The sequence below is a fragment of the Pelmatolapia mariae genome, linkage group LG6 (genome assembly GCF_036321145.2).
Source record: "Pelmatolapia mariae isolate MD_Pm_ZW linkage group LG6, Pm_UMD_F_2, whole genome shotgun sequence".
NCBI classification, from domain to species: Eukaryota; Metazoa; Chordata; class Actinopteri; order Cichliformes; family Cichlidae; genus Pelmatolapia; species Pelmatolapia mariae.
In genome coordinates, this window is record NC_086232.1 from 7359969 (window position 1) to 7380885 (window position 20917).

The 20917-nt window shown below is 38.6% G+C and overlaps 1 protein-coding gene across 1 annotated transcript; it reads left to right on the forward strand.

Moving 5' to 3' along the window:
• Positions 1-3357: 3357 nt before the first annotated feature.
• LOC134628923 (hexokinase-1-like) lies at positions 3358-20550 on the forward strand. The gene is made up of 18 exons (XM_063475758.1): positions 3358-3741; positions 5689-5851; positions 8720-8868; positions 9815-9934; positions 10240-10335; positions 10452-10551; positions 11017-11200; positions 11440-11595; positions 11684-11917; positions 12281-12585; positions 13637-13785; positions 14056-14175; positions 14407-14502; positions 16047-16146; positions 16409-16592; positions 16823-16978; positions 18292-18525; positions 19325-20550. The coding sequence occupies exons 1-18, from the start codon at positions 3679-3681 to the stop codon at positions 19473-19475; spliced, it is 2760 nt and encodes a 919-aa protein (XP_063331828.1). The 5' UTR covers positions 3358-3678; the 3' UTR covers positions 19476-20550.
• The last annotated feature ends 367 nt before the right edge of the window (positions 20551-20917 follow it).

Consider the following 20917-nt stretch of genomic DNA (forward strand, 5'->3'; position numbering starts at 1 on the left):
GTGCAGAGGAAGGACAGTAAAATTACTGGACAAAGGATGTTGAACATAGAGCACAGAGGAAGTTCATGGATATAGTGAAGGAGGACATGCTTGTCCTACTTTGTTGATTGACCAAGGAGGATGCTGGGATATAGTGAGATGGAGCCAGAAATCCACAACGGTGAAGACATGGGCTCAGTTTGGTGTGACTCTCTGTTCAATGCTGCCACCTGATGTCCATCTGCAATAGTATCGTTTCACACTCATACTTTCAGCCTTCAAAACAGTATTACAATGTGATTTGAGGCAGCACACCAAAACTTTCAGCCTTAAGAACTGAATAAAGTGCAAAAGACTAAAGATAAAGCTGATGAAAATATGATGAGTCCAGGAATTACAGTTTTCAGGGTTTTTTTTTTTACTATATACTGTAATGTATATAGACTATATTTTTATATATTATATATTTTTTTGCAGGTACTTCTCCTCAGCTCTTTTTTTATATTTTTAGATGCCACCTTTAAATTCCTAGGAACACATCTCTGAAGATCTTTAGTGGTCAGTTAACAACATCTGTGGTGAAAAAGGCTCGGCAGTGCCTCCACTTTTCGAGGGTTTTAAAGATGAATAAACTGGAGGACAAGCTGCTGGTGACCTTCTACTGCTCTACACTCGAGTGTGGACTGTCATGCGCCATTAGTGTGTGATAGTGTGTGGCCCGCCGGCTTTACAGTGGCTGACAAAGAAAGACTGCAGAGGGTGATAAGGTCAGCTGAAAAGACCACAGGATGTTCTTTACCCTCTCTGGATGAGATTGAAAGTACTTCATGTCTCACCAGAGCAAAACTCATTTTCAGAGGCCACTTACCCTCCTGCCCAGTATAACCATCAGCCTGTACAGTATGACTTAGTATAAGTTATCCCCTAACTTATTATCCCTGTGACCTGGAAGGAGAAGCAGAAGAAAATGGATAGATGGATGGATCTCCATCTGAACTAGTGAAAGTTACACGCAGAATGATAGTGTGCTTTCAACCAAAGTGTAGTTTAGTTCAAGTTTAACCTTTTGTAATAAAGATTAAGGCTACAAAAATCATCATCATCAAGTAAAACCTAACTAAACACTGACTGATTGCACTAAATGTGAGAGACATTTTTTTGAGTTCACACTGATGTGTTTGTTTTCTTTTGCACAATTGCTATAACAGTTCTCTTTATCTGTTTTATTGTCTTTGACTTTAGGTCTCCTGTTGGATTCCAGTCTCTTTCCCCTCTCTGGCCCCACTACATAGCATGTTTGTACTGGGAGTAAAAGAGATTATTGGAGCATGATAATGTGACAAGCATGAAGTTCAGACATTTGAGATGCCTCATGTCTGCAGAATATTTAGACTACGTAAGTGCCAATAGCTTCAATGACTTTATGATGCATGAAGGCTGCAGAGATTTTATTTATTTATTTTGCTTTCATTTGATGAGAACTTATAATAAACTAAACACCTCTAGAAATTTCAGTACATGTGGTCTTGGTCCCAGTAGATGTTCCAACTTGGTTCCAAGCAGGGCATCTTAACAAGAAAAAAGAGGACAATTGCAAATACCTTGGATTACATCAAGTCTCTTCTATTTATTTCTCTTTTTTCTTTTAAAATTTGAAAGAGAAAAAAACATGCCAACCTGAAAAACATGCTAACCTTCACTGTAACACCACAATCTGGCCAGTTTGCTCCTTGATATGCAGGAAATAGTCCAATCTAACGGGACTATTTCTATAACAGATTTACTGAGGACATTTAAGCTTCCCAAAGGATATTCCTCTGAAAGACAGGAATCTTGTGTGCCTTTACAAACAACAAGTACATATATACTGCAGCAGGCAAAATGGATTCGTGGATGAATGATGAACTCTCAACTTCAGTAACAGCAAAGTTTAAGTATACTGATAAACATATCAAGCATAACATATTAAAAGGGTCGCGTGTTGAGGAAAATACTTAAATGAGAAAAAATGAGTCCTTAATATTCAAATAAACATGTGGTTACATAAAGAAACTGTAAACAATAAAAAAAAAAGTCCTGCTTAAGCATGCGTTACTTCATTATAAAGAGCACAACATTTAGGTCACCAGGAAAGGTCACCCTGAAGCAGCCATGACACTAGGCCGGATATTCTTCCTCAGAGGGGAGTGAATGAATACTAAGCCCTCCCCCTTTTTCCTCTCTCCTTTCTGAGCTTCTGTTTCACAGTGGGGAAAGGCGGCACCGGGAAACCATTCTTTTCATTCTTAGACTCTCTGACTAGTTGGTTGCAGGCTGCTAAAGATGGAACACGAGAGGAGGGGGACTGTGTGTAAACTAGAGGAAAATCAAAGAGGGAAGTCCTACATCACAACGGTTAAAGGGGGGGGGGGGGGGGGGGGATAATAAAGACGTCACAAGCTTTAGACGTCACTGAGTCAGGAGACATGGTTCATTTTACGCAGAGCGTGGTGACGTAATAGAGCCACAGGGGGCAGAGGAGCTGTCCCTGACTATGTATAGCAATGCTGAAGCCTCATCAGCAGTCAAAGAAGGGTGGGGGCTCAAAACATGTGCTGGCTATAGCTAAAGAGGACACATTTTAAGTCCATATAAGAATAGATTTTAAAAAAATATAAAACACATTTTCAAAATATCAATTAATGTGACTGCAACCTGCAAACGAATGTTTTTACTTCTTGTCTTTGAATGAGTCGTCCTGACTTTTTATATTCTTTGTTACTTTTTGTTTTTAGTTGTTGTTTTTTAAATAAAAACACTGATTAGTGGATTTATAGGTACATAATGTGGTCAGGTTGCCTTCCATTAAGAAATGTCTTCCCAAGGTCAGGAATGAGACTTAGCTATATCTCTATCTATATCTCTAGCTTCCGTGTTGCAGTGGGTGGGGTGTGTGCTGCAGAGATAAGAAGCCATCAGTCACAAGTCTGACTCTCCAACTGTGCTGCTGCATGTGTGGAGCTATGAGAAGATGCTTGGATGTTGCAGCATGAATGTGATGTCCTTCAGCCTGAAGTTGATGCTCGGTGTATTGCAGTAGTGACATCATCATGTGGCTGCCCTGCCTCTCTGCACGTCCACCTCCTGTAGCCGTGGAAACACGGAGACGTGCAAACTCGGGGAAGTCTATGGAGGAGAGTGGCCGGTTATCGTGCGTAAGCCGCTTCCTCATTCAGCTCACAGCTCCCGTGCCCCCACTCCCATTTGCACTCCCCTGTTGCCCCCTCCTCCGATCTGCTCCCCCCTCTTTCCTTTGCTTTCACATCCTGGGTTCAGCCAATGGGAGTGCTCAGTGGGGGCAGGGCAAAACAGAACCACCATTCCTGTGCCGAGCTGTTACATCTCCTCAGAGCTAACAGGGAGCTAGCAGCTCAGAGGGAGGAGGCACGGTCAAACCCAGCCTGTGTGTGTGTTTGTGTGTGTATGTGTGTGTGCCTGTCGCAGACTAGCAGGCAGGGCCGCTGCTGCACATTTGTTTCACCAGACTTTTTCCTTTTAACCTTGCCTTGACACAGTGCTCAGCTAAGGCCTGCTTCTGCTTCTACTTCAGGATAAAGCGGGATCAGCGTGGGGGGAAACTGAACAATCTTCTTTTCCCTTCTTCTTCACTGCCAAACCACCTCGTAGTAAGTGACAGCTCCCGAAGGACGCGCAGACAGGATGATAGCGGCTCAGCTTCTGGCCTACTACTTCACCGAGTTGAAGGATGATCAACTCAAAAAGGTGAGCGACAACAGCTTTAAACTGTTATGGTGGTCCTTTTATATTAGACTTCAGAGCTTTGTTATATCACAGCAGCCTAGCGTATACCCACAGAACCGGTGAACAGTGGCTGCATGCTGGGATCAAATCTGTGGGGTTTATCGTGTTGGGAGAAGAGGATGCACCATTTGGGAGTTACGGGAGGAGAAAGCCAGCATGATGTTTAATATTGATATGGTGCATTTTCAGTTTGTTAGCAGTATTTGACACAGATGTCCTTGAGCAGGGCTGTGGTCATTGATCGTGGTGAAATGCAGACAGACCTCCATCACTGAGCTTTTCCGGAGCATTGGTTGCTATGGCATCTGAAGCAGACAGGTGTCTATGAGGGGTTGTTGGCAAAAGTCAAGATCTCCAAGATCCACGATTTTGTCCCCAACTGTCAGCGTAGTTTTTTTCCCCAGTCATTCATTTTTACTGTTTCACAGATGTTCTATCCCATTGCACTGTTGCCTTCTTAATTTCATTCCTCTTTTAGTCCATCGTGAAAACACATTTCAATTTTTTAGCAGCTCATAGACGTTGCCATCAGTGAAATCTGAGCCTGATTACAGCTTCTGGCTGCCCATATAAACTGACTCTGTGTTCAGAGCGAATTAGTGACTGAACAAACTGGTAAGATATCCCCAGGGAATAGGGGATACGGGTGAGGGCAGTCAGTGTAAGTGGGGGTGGGGTCAAATACTCACGACGTCATGTGTGATATCACAGTGCAGTAGCAACACGTGCCTCTGCTGAAGTAGGTTACTGGAACTACTGGGGTAAAAACAATCCTTGAAAGGATGAAAGCTCTTAAACCATGCACATCCATCAGAGGACACCGACACTGTAACCATATCAAGATAAGGAGTCAAATTTAGTGGCAGCTAGATTTACTATCTGTTATCCAAGTGTTGTAGTAGCTGGGTAGCCTTAGTGTGTACACCCTTGGTCTTACTAGTATTCTTTGATTAAGCATCAAAGGATCAGGCAAACAAACAAAATTTAATTTAAATCCGTAAGAATTCTGAAAAATCTTGATACAAAAACATGACAAAAGAAGGCATCACACAGATGCAGTTAAATAACATAAGAAAGAGACTGATAATAGATGCCATATTATAAGTGTCAGGAAAACTAAGAGTGAATAACTATACGATTTAACTGCATTTACATACAACATCAAGAAGATTGGCCATGAAAAAAATCAGTATGTTACTTTATAAAGTATATATAGACAAACATCAAAGTTACTGTATTTTAAAAGAAGTTACGGACGTGTTTCATTACTCTTGTAGACAAACTCTACAAATCAGGTGACATTTTGGAGAGGCTAATATTAATAATGTGACAGAGTAGCTTGATGGTTAACAAATGTGTGGACTGTCTCGTGGCACAGAGCAGGTTTCAGGCGTGCGGGGTGCCCCATGGCATGCACCGTGTAATTATATAACAATAACAAAAAATGTCCTCTGTAAATCCTCCCAACAAACATTTCATTCATTAGATGTGTTAACTGTGATATAACCATATAATGTAGCTATTATAAAAAATGTTTTGTTGATAATTTAATTGTATCAAAATGTTATACCACTGACTAGTACATGGATTCAAGTGTCCAAATTCAGGCTCTTTGCCACAATTAGAGGTACTTCCTGTTGCATCATTATTGTATTTATTGATTTTTGCCCATGTCCTAGAACTCCTGCCATGCTGTTAACTAATTCAAATGACATAAATCCATTATAAAATCCATGCCAGGAAACCCCCATTGTTGTGTTTAAACCATGACAATACTAGTAGGCAGTGTTTACATGTGTTTAATTCATGTTAACTGATATGTGCTCAGCTTGCAAAATATTAGTGTCTGACAGATGTTTAGCAAGCATAAAACTTCCCTAACAACTTTTCTGTGCACCTATTCTTCAGATCGATAAGTACCTGTACTCCATGCGGTTCTCCGATGAGACGCTTAAGGACATCATGAACAGGTTCCGCAGGGAAATGGAGAATGGGCTCGAACGTGACACCAACCCCACTGCCACCGTGAAGATGCTGCCCACGTTCGTCAGGTCCATTCCTGATGGATCAGGTAGAGTGTGTATTAAGAGTCTCACAGAAATCACAGATTATTGAGCAAAGTGCTCTGATCTGCTCGAAAATATTCTCCTTAATTGTGTAAGTGCCCAACAGTGCCCCCAAGTGCCCAAAGTCATTGGCAGTTCATTTAATGAGGTCAAACACATGGGTTTAAGCCTTTAAAGCTTAAAAATGTCTTAAAAATGCTTAAAAATTTGTAATAATATTTTAACAATATAAAAAATATCAGAAAGCTCAAAAATAATTCTGCATTTTAGAAGTCAAAATGGTTCAAAAATAAAGGAGCATTTTCACTATTACGCAAAAGAAGCATCATCATTAATACCTCCTATTCACACACTGACGACAAAATTTCATCCATACTTGTTGAAGGATGTATTTTGTTTCTGTCTGACTGTAAAGAATGTGCTGATGTTAAAATTGTCACATAAGCCTCTTTGTGTTTGTGCTCTGGGTTCAAGCTAAATAGATTACTATTGTTTTAGGCCTGAGGCCAAACAGTCCAAACAGCCTCATCACTCAGTGTAACGTACAAGCAGAAGAAAACCTCATAATGGTATATTTAACTTAACAGAATCCTCATAGGCTCATATAATCCAATCACATCTTTTTGCAACGTGTCAAATATTTATCTTTACTAGTCTGAGGACTGGCCTGTAACCAGCAAAAGGCTTTTAGTAAGACCATGCAACTAATTTAAGATGTTACTTTTCTTATATTTTGGGGCTATACTGATAAAATAATAGAGGAACAGAATGTATATTCAGGATACTTTGACAGTCAGATTATTACAGATTATAAAAGATCATTTACTGGGAAACAAACTACAAAAATAGAATTGATGACTAAATATGTGAATGTCTTTCTGCTGTTTTTGGTTTTATTCTTGTATTCAAGTTGAAAAATGAGAAACAGAAATGCAGAAATATACTTCAGGTGCTCCGCAGACTGATGTCAGAACAAAGCCAAGGCAGCCGGACATTCCTGCCTTCTTGCACTATATATAGCCTAGGGTTTCAACATGAGGTGACAGGGATGAAGCAAAGTGTGAAGTTGAAGCTATGGTGATGGCAAGAAAAATTAAATAAACATTTTAAATCCATATAATGACAGTAGTGACATACATGTTGGCAAGGATGGTTGTCATGATAAGAGGGATAAGTGAAACTTAGTGAAGTGAGTAAAAATCAATCCCATTCCTCTGTCTTGACTTTTTCTCTGGAAAGAAAATTAACAAATGAAAAGCTAAGCTCAGACTGTAATTTTTACTGTGTAATACGATTAGACTTGGTGTAAAAGCTAATGAGAGATACAAATGTAGACAGACCAGCTTAGGAGCTTCATCCTAAATCTCATGGATTCTGTTTTCACTCTGAGATATTAGTTGAAATACCTCAGTAGAATTTATTGAATCATCACGACTCAAATTTAGCATGACTGCAGTGGTAATGACAGAGCAGACATATCTTTTATTACTAAAACACATTTATGGGAATGGAATAATAAAAATGTATTTTTAGAATCAAATGGCAGATAGAATCAAATAGAATCAAATCTCTCAAAAATAATAATTTTAAAACTGTAGACCATATTATGTTTCTTTTTTTGCCTTTACTACAGACACCAGCCATGCCACAGATAAAGCCTTCTTTTATCAGTGAATAGATTACAACACTAGTGTTGACTAGCTTAGTTAAGAATTTTTGCATTAATTAAAAGAAACAGCATCAGAGCCTTTGCATGCTAGCAGTGAGAATATACAACGACATGGGTTATAAAACAGCAAATGCTCTGCAGCAAATCACTAACACTTGTATGTCCAGCCCAGACACACATCTCATTCCAGTCAGGTCAAGAGGATTAATAGCTCAAGGCAGCAAACACTACAGTCCTGGCATGACTGTATCAATGAACAGTGTTTTGTTGGAGGGCAGCTGAACTTCTTAACTTAAAGGTTACAACTCTGATTCCAGCAATAGTAAATTTATATCCACATACGGTGTTTTGTTCTTATCCAGTGTCAGATTTCAAGAGGAATAAATGAATGTAATTACCTGTAATATTGCACATATAGGTCTGTGTATTCATTTCAGAACAAACTTCACATTTTTTAATCAGAGAGGCTATTTGTTGACATTATGCTTTTCTTTCCTTTCTTTTTTTTTTTTATTCACGGGGGTGGGTTACTTTATATATTTGATTCTAAGGACAGGCAGCATTCCAACCATAAGTAGGGAGTAAGGAAAATAAACCTGAGGATGTGTTCCTCGTGTCTTTGTTGAGAAATGTTGACAGATCTTTGTACTTTTGGCCAAGAGGGGAGTCATAATTCCAAACATTGTCTTTTGTTGTTGCTACTACTAACAGCATGTGCTTTGTGGTGGATGCCTATAAAGCTCCTTTTCTCTTTTAGTGACATGCCAAGCTTGGGAATACTGATGGCCTTAGAGAGAATTAGCAGTGACAGCTTTAATAAAGTATCAAACACTCATTAATTTCGAAATTTGGCCTAAATTAAAATTAGGATATTATATTTCTTAAAAAAGAAACACATTTTCACTCCCTTTGCTCGAAAAAACTGTCAAAAAACAAAATGCAAAACATAAATCTACCCAAAACTCACATTTGACGCTTGTAGCCCTAAGTACAGTCTTTGAACCATCTATGAGTTGACTTCTGGTATTCAAGTATGATCCAAAATATACATAATATGGGGAAAATCTTCTGGGGGGGGGTTTGTGTGTGGTTGGAATACACCAGGGGGAGGACTAGTCGTAACTGTTTGTCATGAATTGCAATTGAAAAAAAATCACAAAACTCAAAAAAACTCTAATGTGTGACCATACTCTCAACCTGACAGAAAAGGGGGACTTCATAGCTCTGGACCTTGGAGGGTCGAACTTTCGGATCCTGCGTGTCAAAGTGACACAAGACAAGAAGCAACCAGTTCAGATGGAGAGCCAGATCTATGAGACCCCTGATGACATTATCCATGGGAGTGGGGCACAGGTAACCAAAAATATATTTCTACCATTTTTAAATGTACTAAACATTCTTGTTGTATTCTTCTTATTGAGCCATTCCTCTGTGAAAACATTGCTAAGAAGCAATCAGACATGTTGTTCTCATGTTGTAATCCTTGTCACACTGATGTGTCCTAATCACACTTAATTAAGAATATTCAATATTACTGTCTACACACCACATGAAGCAGTTATATTAAGGCCGACCCAACATTCAGTTTGTGTAAAATGATCTTTGTAACACTTGGGAACAATAAGAGCAACGTCAGAACCTACGCTGGCCTACACAGGACTTGTAGACAGCTGGCAGTCGTGTTGTAACATGATAACCAAAACATGAAAGACTGTCTGAGGCTGTGTGATTGGTTTAGGCCATGACTTACACAGACAGAACAAGACAGATGCTGTTTAGTGAAATGCTGAATGGACAGCTGGTCAGAAGAAATGTAATGTGATATATCACAGGTTTGTTAACAAAGACATGCATTTAGGTTGTGACTTATTTTATAATATACAACTCTGTGAACAGTCTTCATTGGTGTGATTTTTTAAAAATTTCATGCAAGTATACAATTAATCCAATGACCAATAAAAAAAAAGTAAAATAAAATCAAATAATAGTTTAAAAACGTGTTAAGTCACAAGTCATGGGTCAATATGGGTCGATAACAGCTATTTCTCCAGGATCCAATAATGACCTTTAAAATATGCATGGTTTAAAGAAAGACTGAACTGTCTGCAGAATCTTTTATGTTCTTTACATATTTTTTTAAAGCATTTTCTAAGTAAAGTTTTAGGGATATTTGTGTAAACCGGCAATTGTACTTTAAGGATGCATTAACTTAAAATGATAAAGAAAATGTTACATTTGCGCCAAAATGTAGTTATATCACCTTGAAATTCTTACAGATGTCTTTTTTTTATGTCTGCAGCTCTTTGACCATGTTGCAGATTGCCTCGGTGACTTCATGGAGAAACAAAAAATCAAGGATAAAAAACTTCCTGTGGGATTCACATTCTCTTTCCCGTGTGCCCAAACCAAACTAGATGAGGTAAACACTTCCAGTTTAATGGAAGGATAACTGAAGTAGGTTACTGTTTAAAGGATAACTGTACCACTCACTGTGCTCACCAAACACGTCATCACTAGGGTTTCATTGATGAATTTAACAGTGTAAATTCATCAATGCATTATATTTTATTGTATGTATTGTATTTATATTAAAGTATCATATTATTGTGTTTATATATTATAGATAACGTGTTTGGCGATGCCGTGACTGAAATAGCGATGGGCATATATTTGAGATTGTCTTTGCCTGTCTTATAGTACATTAAAGATAGTCTTGTTTTTCAGGCTGTCTTATTAACATGGACAAAGAAGTTTAAAGCCAGTGGTGTAGAAGGCATGGACGTTGTGAAGCTTCTAAACAAAGCTATCAAGAAACGAGGGGTAGGTTTTTGTCTGTGGATTTCATTTGCAAACATGGATAAGCCATCTGCCAGTTTTTGGCAGATGGCTCTTTTTTTCCATTTTGTTTTGAGTTAAACATAACCTTGTTTTCCCAGGACTATCAAGCAGACATCATGGCAGTGGTGAATGACACCACTGGCACTATGATGACTTGTGGATTTGACGATCAGCGCTGTGAAGTGGGAATCATTATAGGTAAAAACTCATGGATTTTTACCACTGCATTAGGCAAATACAAATGCCTGAGCCAATGACACTATTAAAGTAGGGGGAAAAAACACATCTTGCATTTCACATGATTTGATATGCCCCTTTTAAACAAATAAATCCTTTCCCCAGGCTTTGGAAAAGGTATTTAGCACCTTAAAGCCAACAAGTTTTAGTAACCAAGTGTACTTTAACAGCACTTCAAAACATCCCAGGATGTTGAGAATACATTTTTATATTAAAGTTCTTAGTTTTGCGAACCCAGAAGGGCAAAAATCAAGCAAAATAAGGTCTCTCGTCCAAGCTTGGGCAAAAATCACACGAGGTCCAGAGCACTGTACAGAAGCATGTACACAGTTCTACATGTGGGGGCGCCAAATATTAGAGCTAAATAGCACACCGCATTCTGCTTTGAAGTGAAATAAGAGTTATGTCAGTTGTGCATCCTTTCAGGAACGGGAACAAATGCCTGCTACATGGAGGAACTGCGTCACATTGACCTGGTTGAAGGAGATGAAGGCCGGATGTGCATCAACACTGAATGGGGTGCCTTTGGGGATAATGGGTCCCTAGAGGACATCCGCACAGAGTTTGACCGTGAGATTGACAGAGGATCGATCAACCCAGGAAAACAATTGTAAGATTCCTTTCTTTTTCTTTTTTTTTTAAACCCAAACTTCTTTGGGACTAGTTCTCTTTGTTGTTATACATTGTGAAGTTACTGTACACACACCACTATAGATAAAATATAGCTTTGTCCCTTAAGATTACAGTTAAAAAAAAGCATTCTAGTCTGAAGTGGACTGTATTTAGACGAATAGAAATTGTAGCTGTGATACCTTACATGAAAACACTGTTGTGTTTTTTTCTGATTAGGTTTGAAAAGATGGCCAGTGGCATGTACATGGGAGAACTGGTACGACTCATCCTGGTCAAGATGGCCAAAGAGGGGCTGCTGTTTGAGGGACGAATAACCCCCGAGCTCCTGACGAGAGGAAAGATTGAGACGAAACATGTATCTGCAATTGAAAAGTGAGACATGAAGGAATAAAATAGTTTTTCCACTATTCTTCAACAGAAGAGTTAAGACCTTTTTAATGTACAATACTTGTAATTTTAGGACTAAGGAAGGACTGAAGAAGTGTATGGAAATCCTGACAAGGCTTGGAGTGGAGCCCTCAGAAGAAGACTGTCTGGCTGTGCAGCACGTGTGCACCATCGTATCCTTCCGCTCAGCTAATCTAATATCTGCAACTCTGGGAGCCATTCTTTGTCGCCTTAAAGAGAATAAAGGAGTCGTGCGGCTTCGTACCACCGTCGGCATTGATGGCTCTCTGTACAAGATGCACCCTCAGTGAGTAGGCCATAAAATGGGGACTAAAGGGCGCTTTCCAGAGATGCACATTTAGTTTGAATGTTACGTACTCCAAAAAGACCTATGCAGCGTAGAAAGGATGTACGCCAGATAATTCTTTGAGTGGCTTTAGATTCAGTCCTAAATGAAAAACTCCAGGTTTTGGTCTGTCTGGAAGTTCAGATCTGCTGCATTGTGAATTCCTAAAATTCTAAGTCACAGTTATCCTGTGATTGTGTAGTGTTTTATATATTTCTGCAGTCTGAATACATAATTCTGATGAAAAATAGATTCTGACACATTCTAATACTCACTTGAAGACTCTGTTTTTCCTCACGAGGAATTCTTTTGCTCTCTGAACAGATATGCCCGTCGTCTGCACAAAACTGTGCGTCGCTTAGTCCCAGACTCAGATGTCCGTTTTCTGCTGTCCGAAAGCGGGAGTGGAAAAGGAGCAGCCATGGTGACAGCAGTGGCATACCGTTTAACGGAGCAGGCGCGCCAAATTCAGCAGACTTTGGCAGAATTCCGGTTGAGCAAAAATCAGCTGTTAGAGGTGAAGAAAAGGATGAAGGTGGAGATTGAAAGAGGCCTGAAGAAGGACAGCCACAAGGACGCTACAGTCAAAATGTTGCCTACCTTTGTTCGAAGCACACCGGACGGAACAGGTAATTAAAATGAGACATACATAGATTTGTGTTTTTGTTAGCTCAGGTCCAACTCCAAGTCAATCTCAACTATCATTCAGGGCTGTCTATGTCATATATGAAGGCTAAAGGAAAGTAATGCAGATGGAAATATCAATATCCTTTGATATTGAAGTGTTTCGTGTGGTCTATAATGAAACCATGTGTTATACTCGGGGCCGTATTACCTTAATAAGGCCACCATTGCATCAGGTAAAATTATTACGTGTTTGTAAAATACAATATCAATATTTGGTAAAACAAACAGTTGCATTATTTACCACAATAAAAACAGCATTATTAATAATTAAAGTGAGTATATATGACATCTCAAAGTAACTACTAAACTACATAATGTATCATGAAACAATCGGTCACTATATGTTTTGTTTTTGGTAATAATGAAAGCAGCGCTTGTGCTAACACAAAAAGCATGAGTAAAGTTCACAGCACAAGGAGTCAAACAACAAGCTTCAGATATTTAAAAACCCAACAGCTGGACATGTTTACCCAGCACAAGCACTGCTTTTAATTATGTATCTACTTAGGTAGTGTATGAGGTGGACTTTATGGATCTGTATGAAAGGATTTTCACAATCCAATTACCTGTAACACTACAAATGGTTAGTTTATGCTGACTCAAGACACAGCTGACGTTTCCTAGTTCTATGTGTTTCTTCCAAAAAGTTTTCTGAAAATAGGTGAATTACCAGACACAGAAGCACACACAAGTAAATGCTGGCCTCACCTTGATAAACTAGCACTACTTATCTGTGATGCCTAATGGCAATTAATACATGAAGGTTAACATTTAGACAAATACGTTAAGATTTAAAAGCCAATAATTCTGTGCCTTATATTTTGTCCCTAATTCCCTGTACCTGGCAGTCAAATATAATTGCTATTTTCAAGTTTTTTAACCATAGAGAGAACAATATTTCTTCTAAACCAGTACAACAAATAAAACTTAATCAGAGGTGGTAGAATTATGTTTCGTGGCTTCTCTGGCTAATTTCTTTGGCTTTTTTAACAGAAAATGGTGATTTCCTTGCTCTGGACCTTGGAGGAACAAACTTCCGTGTGCTTCTGGTCAAGATTCGCAGTGGGAAAAGACGATCAGTGGAGATGCATAACAAAATCTATGCCATTCCTATAGAAGTCATGCAGGGCACAGGGGAAGAGGTACTGATCAGTTTTGCGTATTTGTTGCAGGAAACAGGTACAATAATCATGTTTAAATAATTCTCAGTCTTTAAAAACTGCTTATTCCATGAAAACAGATTAAACATTTAAAGCAATTTCTTCTGTTCTCCATCTTAATTTCTAGCTACAACAAAATACATTTGAAACATGGCATTGGTGCCTTAATGAATCTTTGTAACTCTCATGAAAAAAACACCAAAAGCCATTAGCAGTCCTGACCTTTTCTTTCTATATGATGTCTCTTTCCAGCTTTTTGATCACATTGTGCACTGCATCTCTGATTTCCTGGACTACATGGGAATGAAAAGTGCTCGACTCCCACTGGGTTTCACTTTTTCGTTCCCCTGCCATCAGACCAGCTTGGATGCAGTATGTTCCCTTTTTCCCTCAATGCAAAAACTTTATGTTGCTATCAATCCAGCTACAACCAAATTACCAAGAAGGCAAAGCGTATTGTACAATGTAACGTACACACGTAATGGACACATCCTTAGTTAATAAGTCGTTTTTCTGACATGTTTGGAGAATTGTGAAATGTTATTCAGTCAAATTAAACATTATTATATTTTAAATCATTACTTATTGTTTTGTTATCTTCAGGGCATCCTTGTAACATGGACCAAAGGCTTCAAGGCCACAGACTGTGAGGGTGAAGATGTAGTGGAGCTTCTTCGGGAAGCAATCAAAAGGAAAGAGGTAATCACAGACCAGTTTAGTCACAACAACACGAACACTAGTTAATCCACTGGATTTGACTGAAAGCCCAAAGATGCCATTATTGTGAAAAGTTTGCTACTAAAAAATATGCATCATTTAGTCAAAATGTGTTCAAATACCCTAAAACCGGTAAAATGGTTTCATTCAGTATTGTTAAAATTATCCCAAATAGTCATATATGTATATTTTATACCTCTGACTGCTGCTTGGTTATTGTTACAAAGAACAGCAAAACAATAGTCTTTGTTTGGGATATGTGGTGAGAAAAAAAAGGCTTTGTATAAGCTGCACCTTTGCATCCTGTATGATGTAGACACAGTTTGTCCTCTTTATACCTCAGATGGTTGCTTCTTTAAAAGTGCTGTTCAGGTTCTGACTGACAGCACTCTGAGCAAATAAATGCTTGCCTTCAATGAGCCCCTCAAAGCAGTGTCTTTTAAATAATGAAATTCAGCTATTTTAGAACTTAACTGTTTTTTTGATATTCATTTATCTACCCACTATTTAGAGAACTTCTGTTATTTTGGTCATTTAAAATCTCATAATTTAAACTTTGTTTCATGAAAACATTACAGAATAAGGAAGGGAAAGAATCTGGATATGTAACCTAACAGACCACCTCATTAAAAACCACCTTAGTAGTAAAGAGGATTGCATATCATATATTCACTCACCAACCACGTCACATGACCACATAGCTGCTAATCCCAGCATACAGGCATCTTTGCTGTGAACTGCAATTTTGCAGTTTCAGCATAAACACCCTTAACCCCACCCCATACTGTATAAATCTACAACAGAACAGTAAGCATATACAACAAATATGACTAATTACTCTCTCTAATAAATGAAATTTTTATGAATACAGTTGAATGTCACTGTTATATCCACATGTTGCCACTTTTGGGTTTCACATATTCATTTTATTCTTTTAGATGGAGAATCCAGTAAGTATTAACCAAAAGTAAATCATTAACTAACAGGTAAAGCGGTGCGAGCCTGGACCTGTTTATTGTTCGTATAGCATGCAATAACACCCAGAAGCCAGAGGTCTGGCAGAGCTCCTGAACCTTACAGCTCTTTGAAACTGCTTGTGTATTTTGTTGTTTCGTCTGTCTAGGAGTGTGGGTGAACTGCATTGCGCTCAGTGTGGCATTTAAGATGTTGCCAGGTGTGATATTGATTCATCTGTCAAAACAACCATCCAGCAATGTTTAATGAAAAACATGGACTTAACGCTGCTTTAACATCATCTTGGAAAAGTCTTAAGCAACAGTAACTATCTGCTATTCTTTAGACTGCAGGAAAAAAAAAATTTATATGGCTATTAATATAAGTAACCGGATGTAAACACTTCAGTAACATGAGTATGTGCATTTGTAATGAATATATTCTGGGCATGATTTTTTGAATTGAAATTTGTCTATAACATGGAAAGCATACACAAGTTCTTATTGCATTATACGTGCATGTAATATTGTTGTACTTTGATGTGTAAACAATAATTCTTGTGATGTTTGCAGGAGTTTGAGCTGGATGTGGTTGCCATAGTGAATGACACAGTGGGGACGATGATGACCTGTGCATATGAGGAGCCCACATGTGAGGTGGGACTGATTGCAGGTGAGTGAAACACAACCTATAACAAAAATATCGTTTCTACAATTATCTTGCAAGGTTTATGGATGAAAGATGTAGGTAAATATTCATACAACAAAATGATATGTTTATGTATTTATTTTTATTAAGCAAAACTACTTTTGTGTTATTGTGCACCTTAGCCCAATACTAATCTACAGTTAGAAAAGATTTGTTTTTTCAAAAACAAAAAAGAAATTTGGTAGTTCTTTTCAGATGTAATAGCCCTGGCTGTGTATACACTCAGGAACGGGCAGCAATGCTTGTTATATGGAAGAAATGAAGAACATTGAGATAGTGCCGGGTACCGAGGGTCGGATGTGTGTCAATATGGAGTGGGGGGCATTTGGAGACAATGGCTGTCTGGATGACATCAGGACAACATACGACCAGGCAGTGGATGAGAACTCACTCAACGAAGGCAAACAAAGGTTAGGATGCTGCTAGTACCCAGCTATTTCACAAATAACAAAATAGCAACACCTGCCACAGTGCTATACTCTCCCTCTCAACATCTTGGCCTGTTCATAGTAATACTGGATCGAAGAGCAAACAGAAAAAAATATTTAAATGGGAAAAAAAGAAAACAAATGGCATCTCTAGTTAAGAGAGCATCTTTACAGCTTACTGACACAGCTGTGTTAATTCTTTTGCATCACAGATATGAGAAGATGTGCAGTGGAATGTATCTTGGTGAGATTGTACGGCAGATTTTGATTGATCTGACCAAGCGTGGCTTCCTGTTCCGGGGACAAATCTCAGAGACACTTAAGACCAGGGGCATCTTTGAGACAAAGTTTCTGTCACAGATAGAAAGGTGAGTGAATCATTTCACACTAACATTATTTTTTGTAATTATTGGTTAGGGCTGTTTTAATGCTATCAAACAAGCATTATATACAAACTGTTTATCCATGAGCAGACATTACAGAATTGTGGCTTCTACAAAATAGTCTGTCTTATTTAAAGGTAAAATTCACCCCAACTATATTTTTGAGCATTCAATTCAAACACAACATTCAATTTCTTCAGTTACTCATAAGTTGCACTCCATAATAGCAGATAAAGAGCACATAAGTTGTGGTTACAGTCTTCGACCACTGCCAGTTTGGACTGATTTTCAACATTAGAGGGGGATCAGTTGCTTAAATAAAAAAAGATCAGTTTCTTCTCTCATAGAACTGTTACTGAATGCCGCCACCTGTTATGCTCTAGGTGATGTATGCTATGACATGGATATTCTGACAAATGTGGAAAGTTTATAAAGTTGCGCACAGATGTCAAGCCAGGAGACAGAAAAGTGAATTTGGTACATTTACATTTACCACTCTTACCAAACATCACAAGTTAATTCAAATAAAAGTTTAGCACCCTCAGTATTTTGTATTTAATAACTACAAAAGTACTGTTAAATGTTTAATTCCAATTAGTACAAATTATATAACTTACATAGTTTAACAATTTTACACAGAATACTGTTTGCTTCATACACCTCCTAGCAGGCATAGGCTTCCACTGACTTTTACAGAATATTATATATTATCTATCTTATGAATTTAGAACATCAGAATATTAGAAAAAGCTAATAGCACATAAGAAGTAGTCTATAATCCACCTCAGACAAAAAATGCACTTATTTTGTACTTAATTTTTTAGCTACAATATTATTGTGTGGGACCGTTTTTAATATTCTGCCCCTACAGAATACCTGCATAACCATACAGAGGTTAAAAAAGTAATTTGTCTGATGCAGACTAATTTTCATACTGTAGCAAAATAAATGAAAACTGAAGTTAAGAAGAAAATGGTGAATACCAGAAAGCTAGAAAGAGTTAGTAGTACTGTAAAATATGTGTGTTTATATAAAGCCTGTGGCTTAAACATGCAAAATGCTGGTAAATTAACAGTATACCAGCATGAAAACATGGGATTAAGCTGAAGTATTCAACAAAAAGCAGTTTTTAATGAGTCACCACCCCTAGGAATGATAAAGGAAGGGGGATGTGAGCACTTGAGCTTATATGCTGTTTAAGCCTACCTTAGCCTCTGGGAACAGCTGTGAGGTATCCAATGACTCTCCTGCTGTTAGCTGACCTCTGACTCTCTCCCCCCTCCCACCTCTCTCCACAGCGATCGTCTGGCCTTGCTGCAGGTCAGAGCGATCCTGCAGCAGCTGGGGCTCGACAGCACCTGTGATGACAGTATTATCGTCAAGGAGGTGTGCGGCACAGTGTCCCGCCGAGCAGCTCAACTCTGCGGAGCCGGAATGGCTGCAGTGGTGGACAAGATCCGTGAGAACAGAAGACTGGACCACCTGGATGTTACAGTGGGCGTGGATGGCACACTCTACAAGCTGCACCCACAGTAAGAGCAGGGATAGGAACACAATCGAGGGCATGTTTGTGTGAAAGGAGACCCGTTCATTCTAAAATGTTACTGTATTTCATCAGTCTGCAAAGAATTACCCAAGATTACCAAACTCACTGGCCTTACAGTAGCACTGAATTATTTATTCAGTCACTAGGATGGAAAAACATTCAAAAAGTGATAAAACAAAGTGCTGAAGGACCTATATTCAACAAATATACTGGTCTTTTTTGACATTAAATAATGCATGTTAGACATTGAAAAGATAAAGCAAATTGTACGTTTGCAGATGTCCAGAATAAAAACAGCAGAAACTGTAATAAACATATTACAACCCATAAATAGCCAAGTATTAGTATGTTATAAATCAACTAAATGTACAATCTGTCTACATTTCTTATCCTTAAAACACTTTGATCTGCTACCACTTGTGATTCTTTGTGAGGACGAATTACAACTGTACCAGTTTTTATATAAAAGATTATTTTCTGAAAAAGTACCTCAAAGCTAACATCTTAATTTGGTTGTTTGTCGAGGGGACTACTGGGGGACTCTTGTAACTGGGGTTACAAATTAGGAGATAACTGCACCAATAAAATTCCAGAGGACCTCTTTTACCTCCAAGTCCACACCTTCTCGATAGGCCCGAATGTACCTCCTCAGACTACTCTGATGCTGCTTCTAGTTGTAAAGTTTGAATAATATGTATGTCTGTCACCTATGCTGGAAAGCAACTGTCATTTCAAGTTCAGTAGCAAGCTGCCTCTTAACCACAGTTTCCTCTTGCTCTCTTCAGTTTTTCTCGGATCTTCCAACAAACAGTGAAGGAACTCGCCCCCAAATGTGATGTCAACTTCCTGCTGTCTGAGGACGGCAGCGGTAAGGGAGCTGCCCTTATCACTGCTGTGGGCTGCCGCCAGAGGGAGCTGGATGCCCAGCAACACTGAGCAGCTCTGTCCCAATTGTCCCCAAGAACTACCTGCTGCTCCACCATGACCTTCACGCACCGCACAGCCTACATCCATTTCCCCTTGGCAGCCGTGACTCCACCTGTGCCCAACTTGGTCCACCTACAGCCAGAGAGATATACTGCATGCAGAGAATTAAAACTCAATATCTAAATATTTATTTATACTGCACCAGATGGTTTATTATTTCCGTGTTTGTACATTTTCCTCAATAGCTTGTCAATAACCTGACAAATCTAAACTCCTTAGGTGTGCAATATTTGTGTACTGCTAGTTTTATTTTTATATGAAGCCAGATATATAATTGTATTTATATAGCTCAGGCCAATTTGAATCCCAGAGGTCATCAAGATTTTTGCACCATAGACACAAGTAAATGTCTGCACTTTTTATATGAAAGTTACAGCAGCAACACGTCAATGTAACTTCCCACATGAAGAACCTTCTTGAAGCTGAATGAAGCTGATTGTTTTTACAGGCTCCTTTGGTTGAGAAAAAACGGTTCCAAAAGGGCTCGTCGCAAAGGTTTGAATGCAAGAGTCACGGCTGTTAAAATCTCCCTCATTTTGTGTGCTACATGCTCACACAACGTGTTTGGCTACTAACCCCTTTTTGTGTAACTGGCAGTGTAATTCACATATTCAAATATTCCTGCATCACCATACCATTTATTCCTCAAGAGCGGACAAGGTAGAAAAAGCCCCAGAGAAGTGTTAGCCCATCCTATTGCTATTCGTAAACTATTAAACTTTTGGTGTTGTGATGAATACCACTTCTACTCATTGTATGTGCAAACAATAAATGTTTATTGGGCCCCAAGAAGAGTGGACATAATGAGCGCTTTTGTGTGTATTTGTAGCTGAGTGTCAGTGTGTCTTACTGTATGACCTGTAGCTTTCAATGTCCAAAGCTCTGTGGAGACTGCATGCCTTACATCAACACAAAGGAGGTTACTGGATCATTTCTTTCTTTTGCTCTATTTTTTTTTTTAACATCATTATAGATTTGTGATCGACACAGTAAAAAGCAAATTCATTAAATTATATTTTGTTGTGGAGTAAAACCTGTGTCTCATTCTTTAGCTGTCAAGCAGGGGCAGAACTTGAAATGCAGATGGTGAAGTTGGTAACAAGCTGACACATAAAAAGTGCATTAAGTTCACCATTCATCTGATACAAAGGAAGGGCTATGTCTGTAACTTGTGACGGTTTATAGATATCATGGGCAAAAGTCAGGAAGGGTACAGACAAGTTCAAAATAATGCGCTACATGGAGACAATCTGTCATCCCTGACCTTTTATCTGTCATCTATAGCATTTTTAAGGTGTCTCACAACCTATGAGTATTTGTGAATGTTTTTTTTTTCCACACCACAATTTTTGTATTATATGTCTAATATATAGCACATATTTATTACATTA

Bases quoted from the DNA above. Each gene is read 5' to 3' on its own strand.
- LOC134628923 (XM_063475758.1), top strand. From the start codon at position 3,679: ATGATAGCGGCTCAGCTTCTGGCCTACTACTTCACCGAGTTGAAGGAT. The intron at 13,786-14,055 runs GTACTGATCAGT...GTCTCTTTCCAG, and splicing joins TGCAGGGCACAGGGGAAGAG to CTTTTTGATCACATTGTGCA. The intron at 14,503-16,046 runs GTAATCACAGAC...TGATGTTTGCAG, and splicing joins AAGCAATCAAAAGGAAAGAG to GAGTTTGAGCTGGATGTGGT.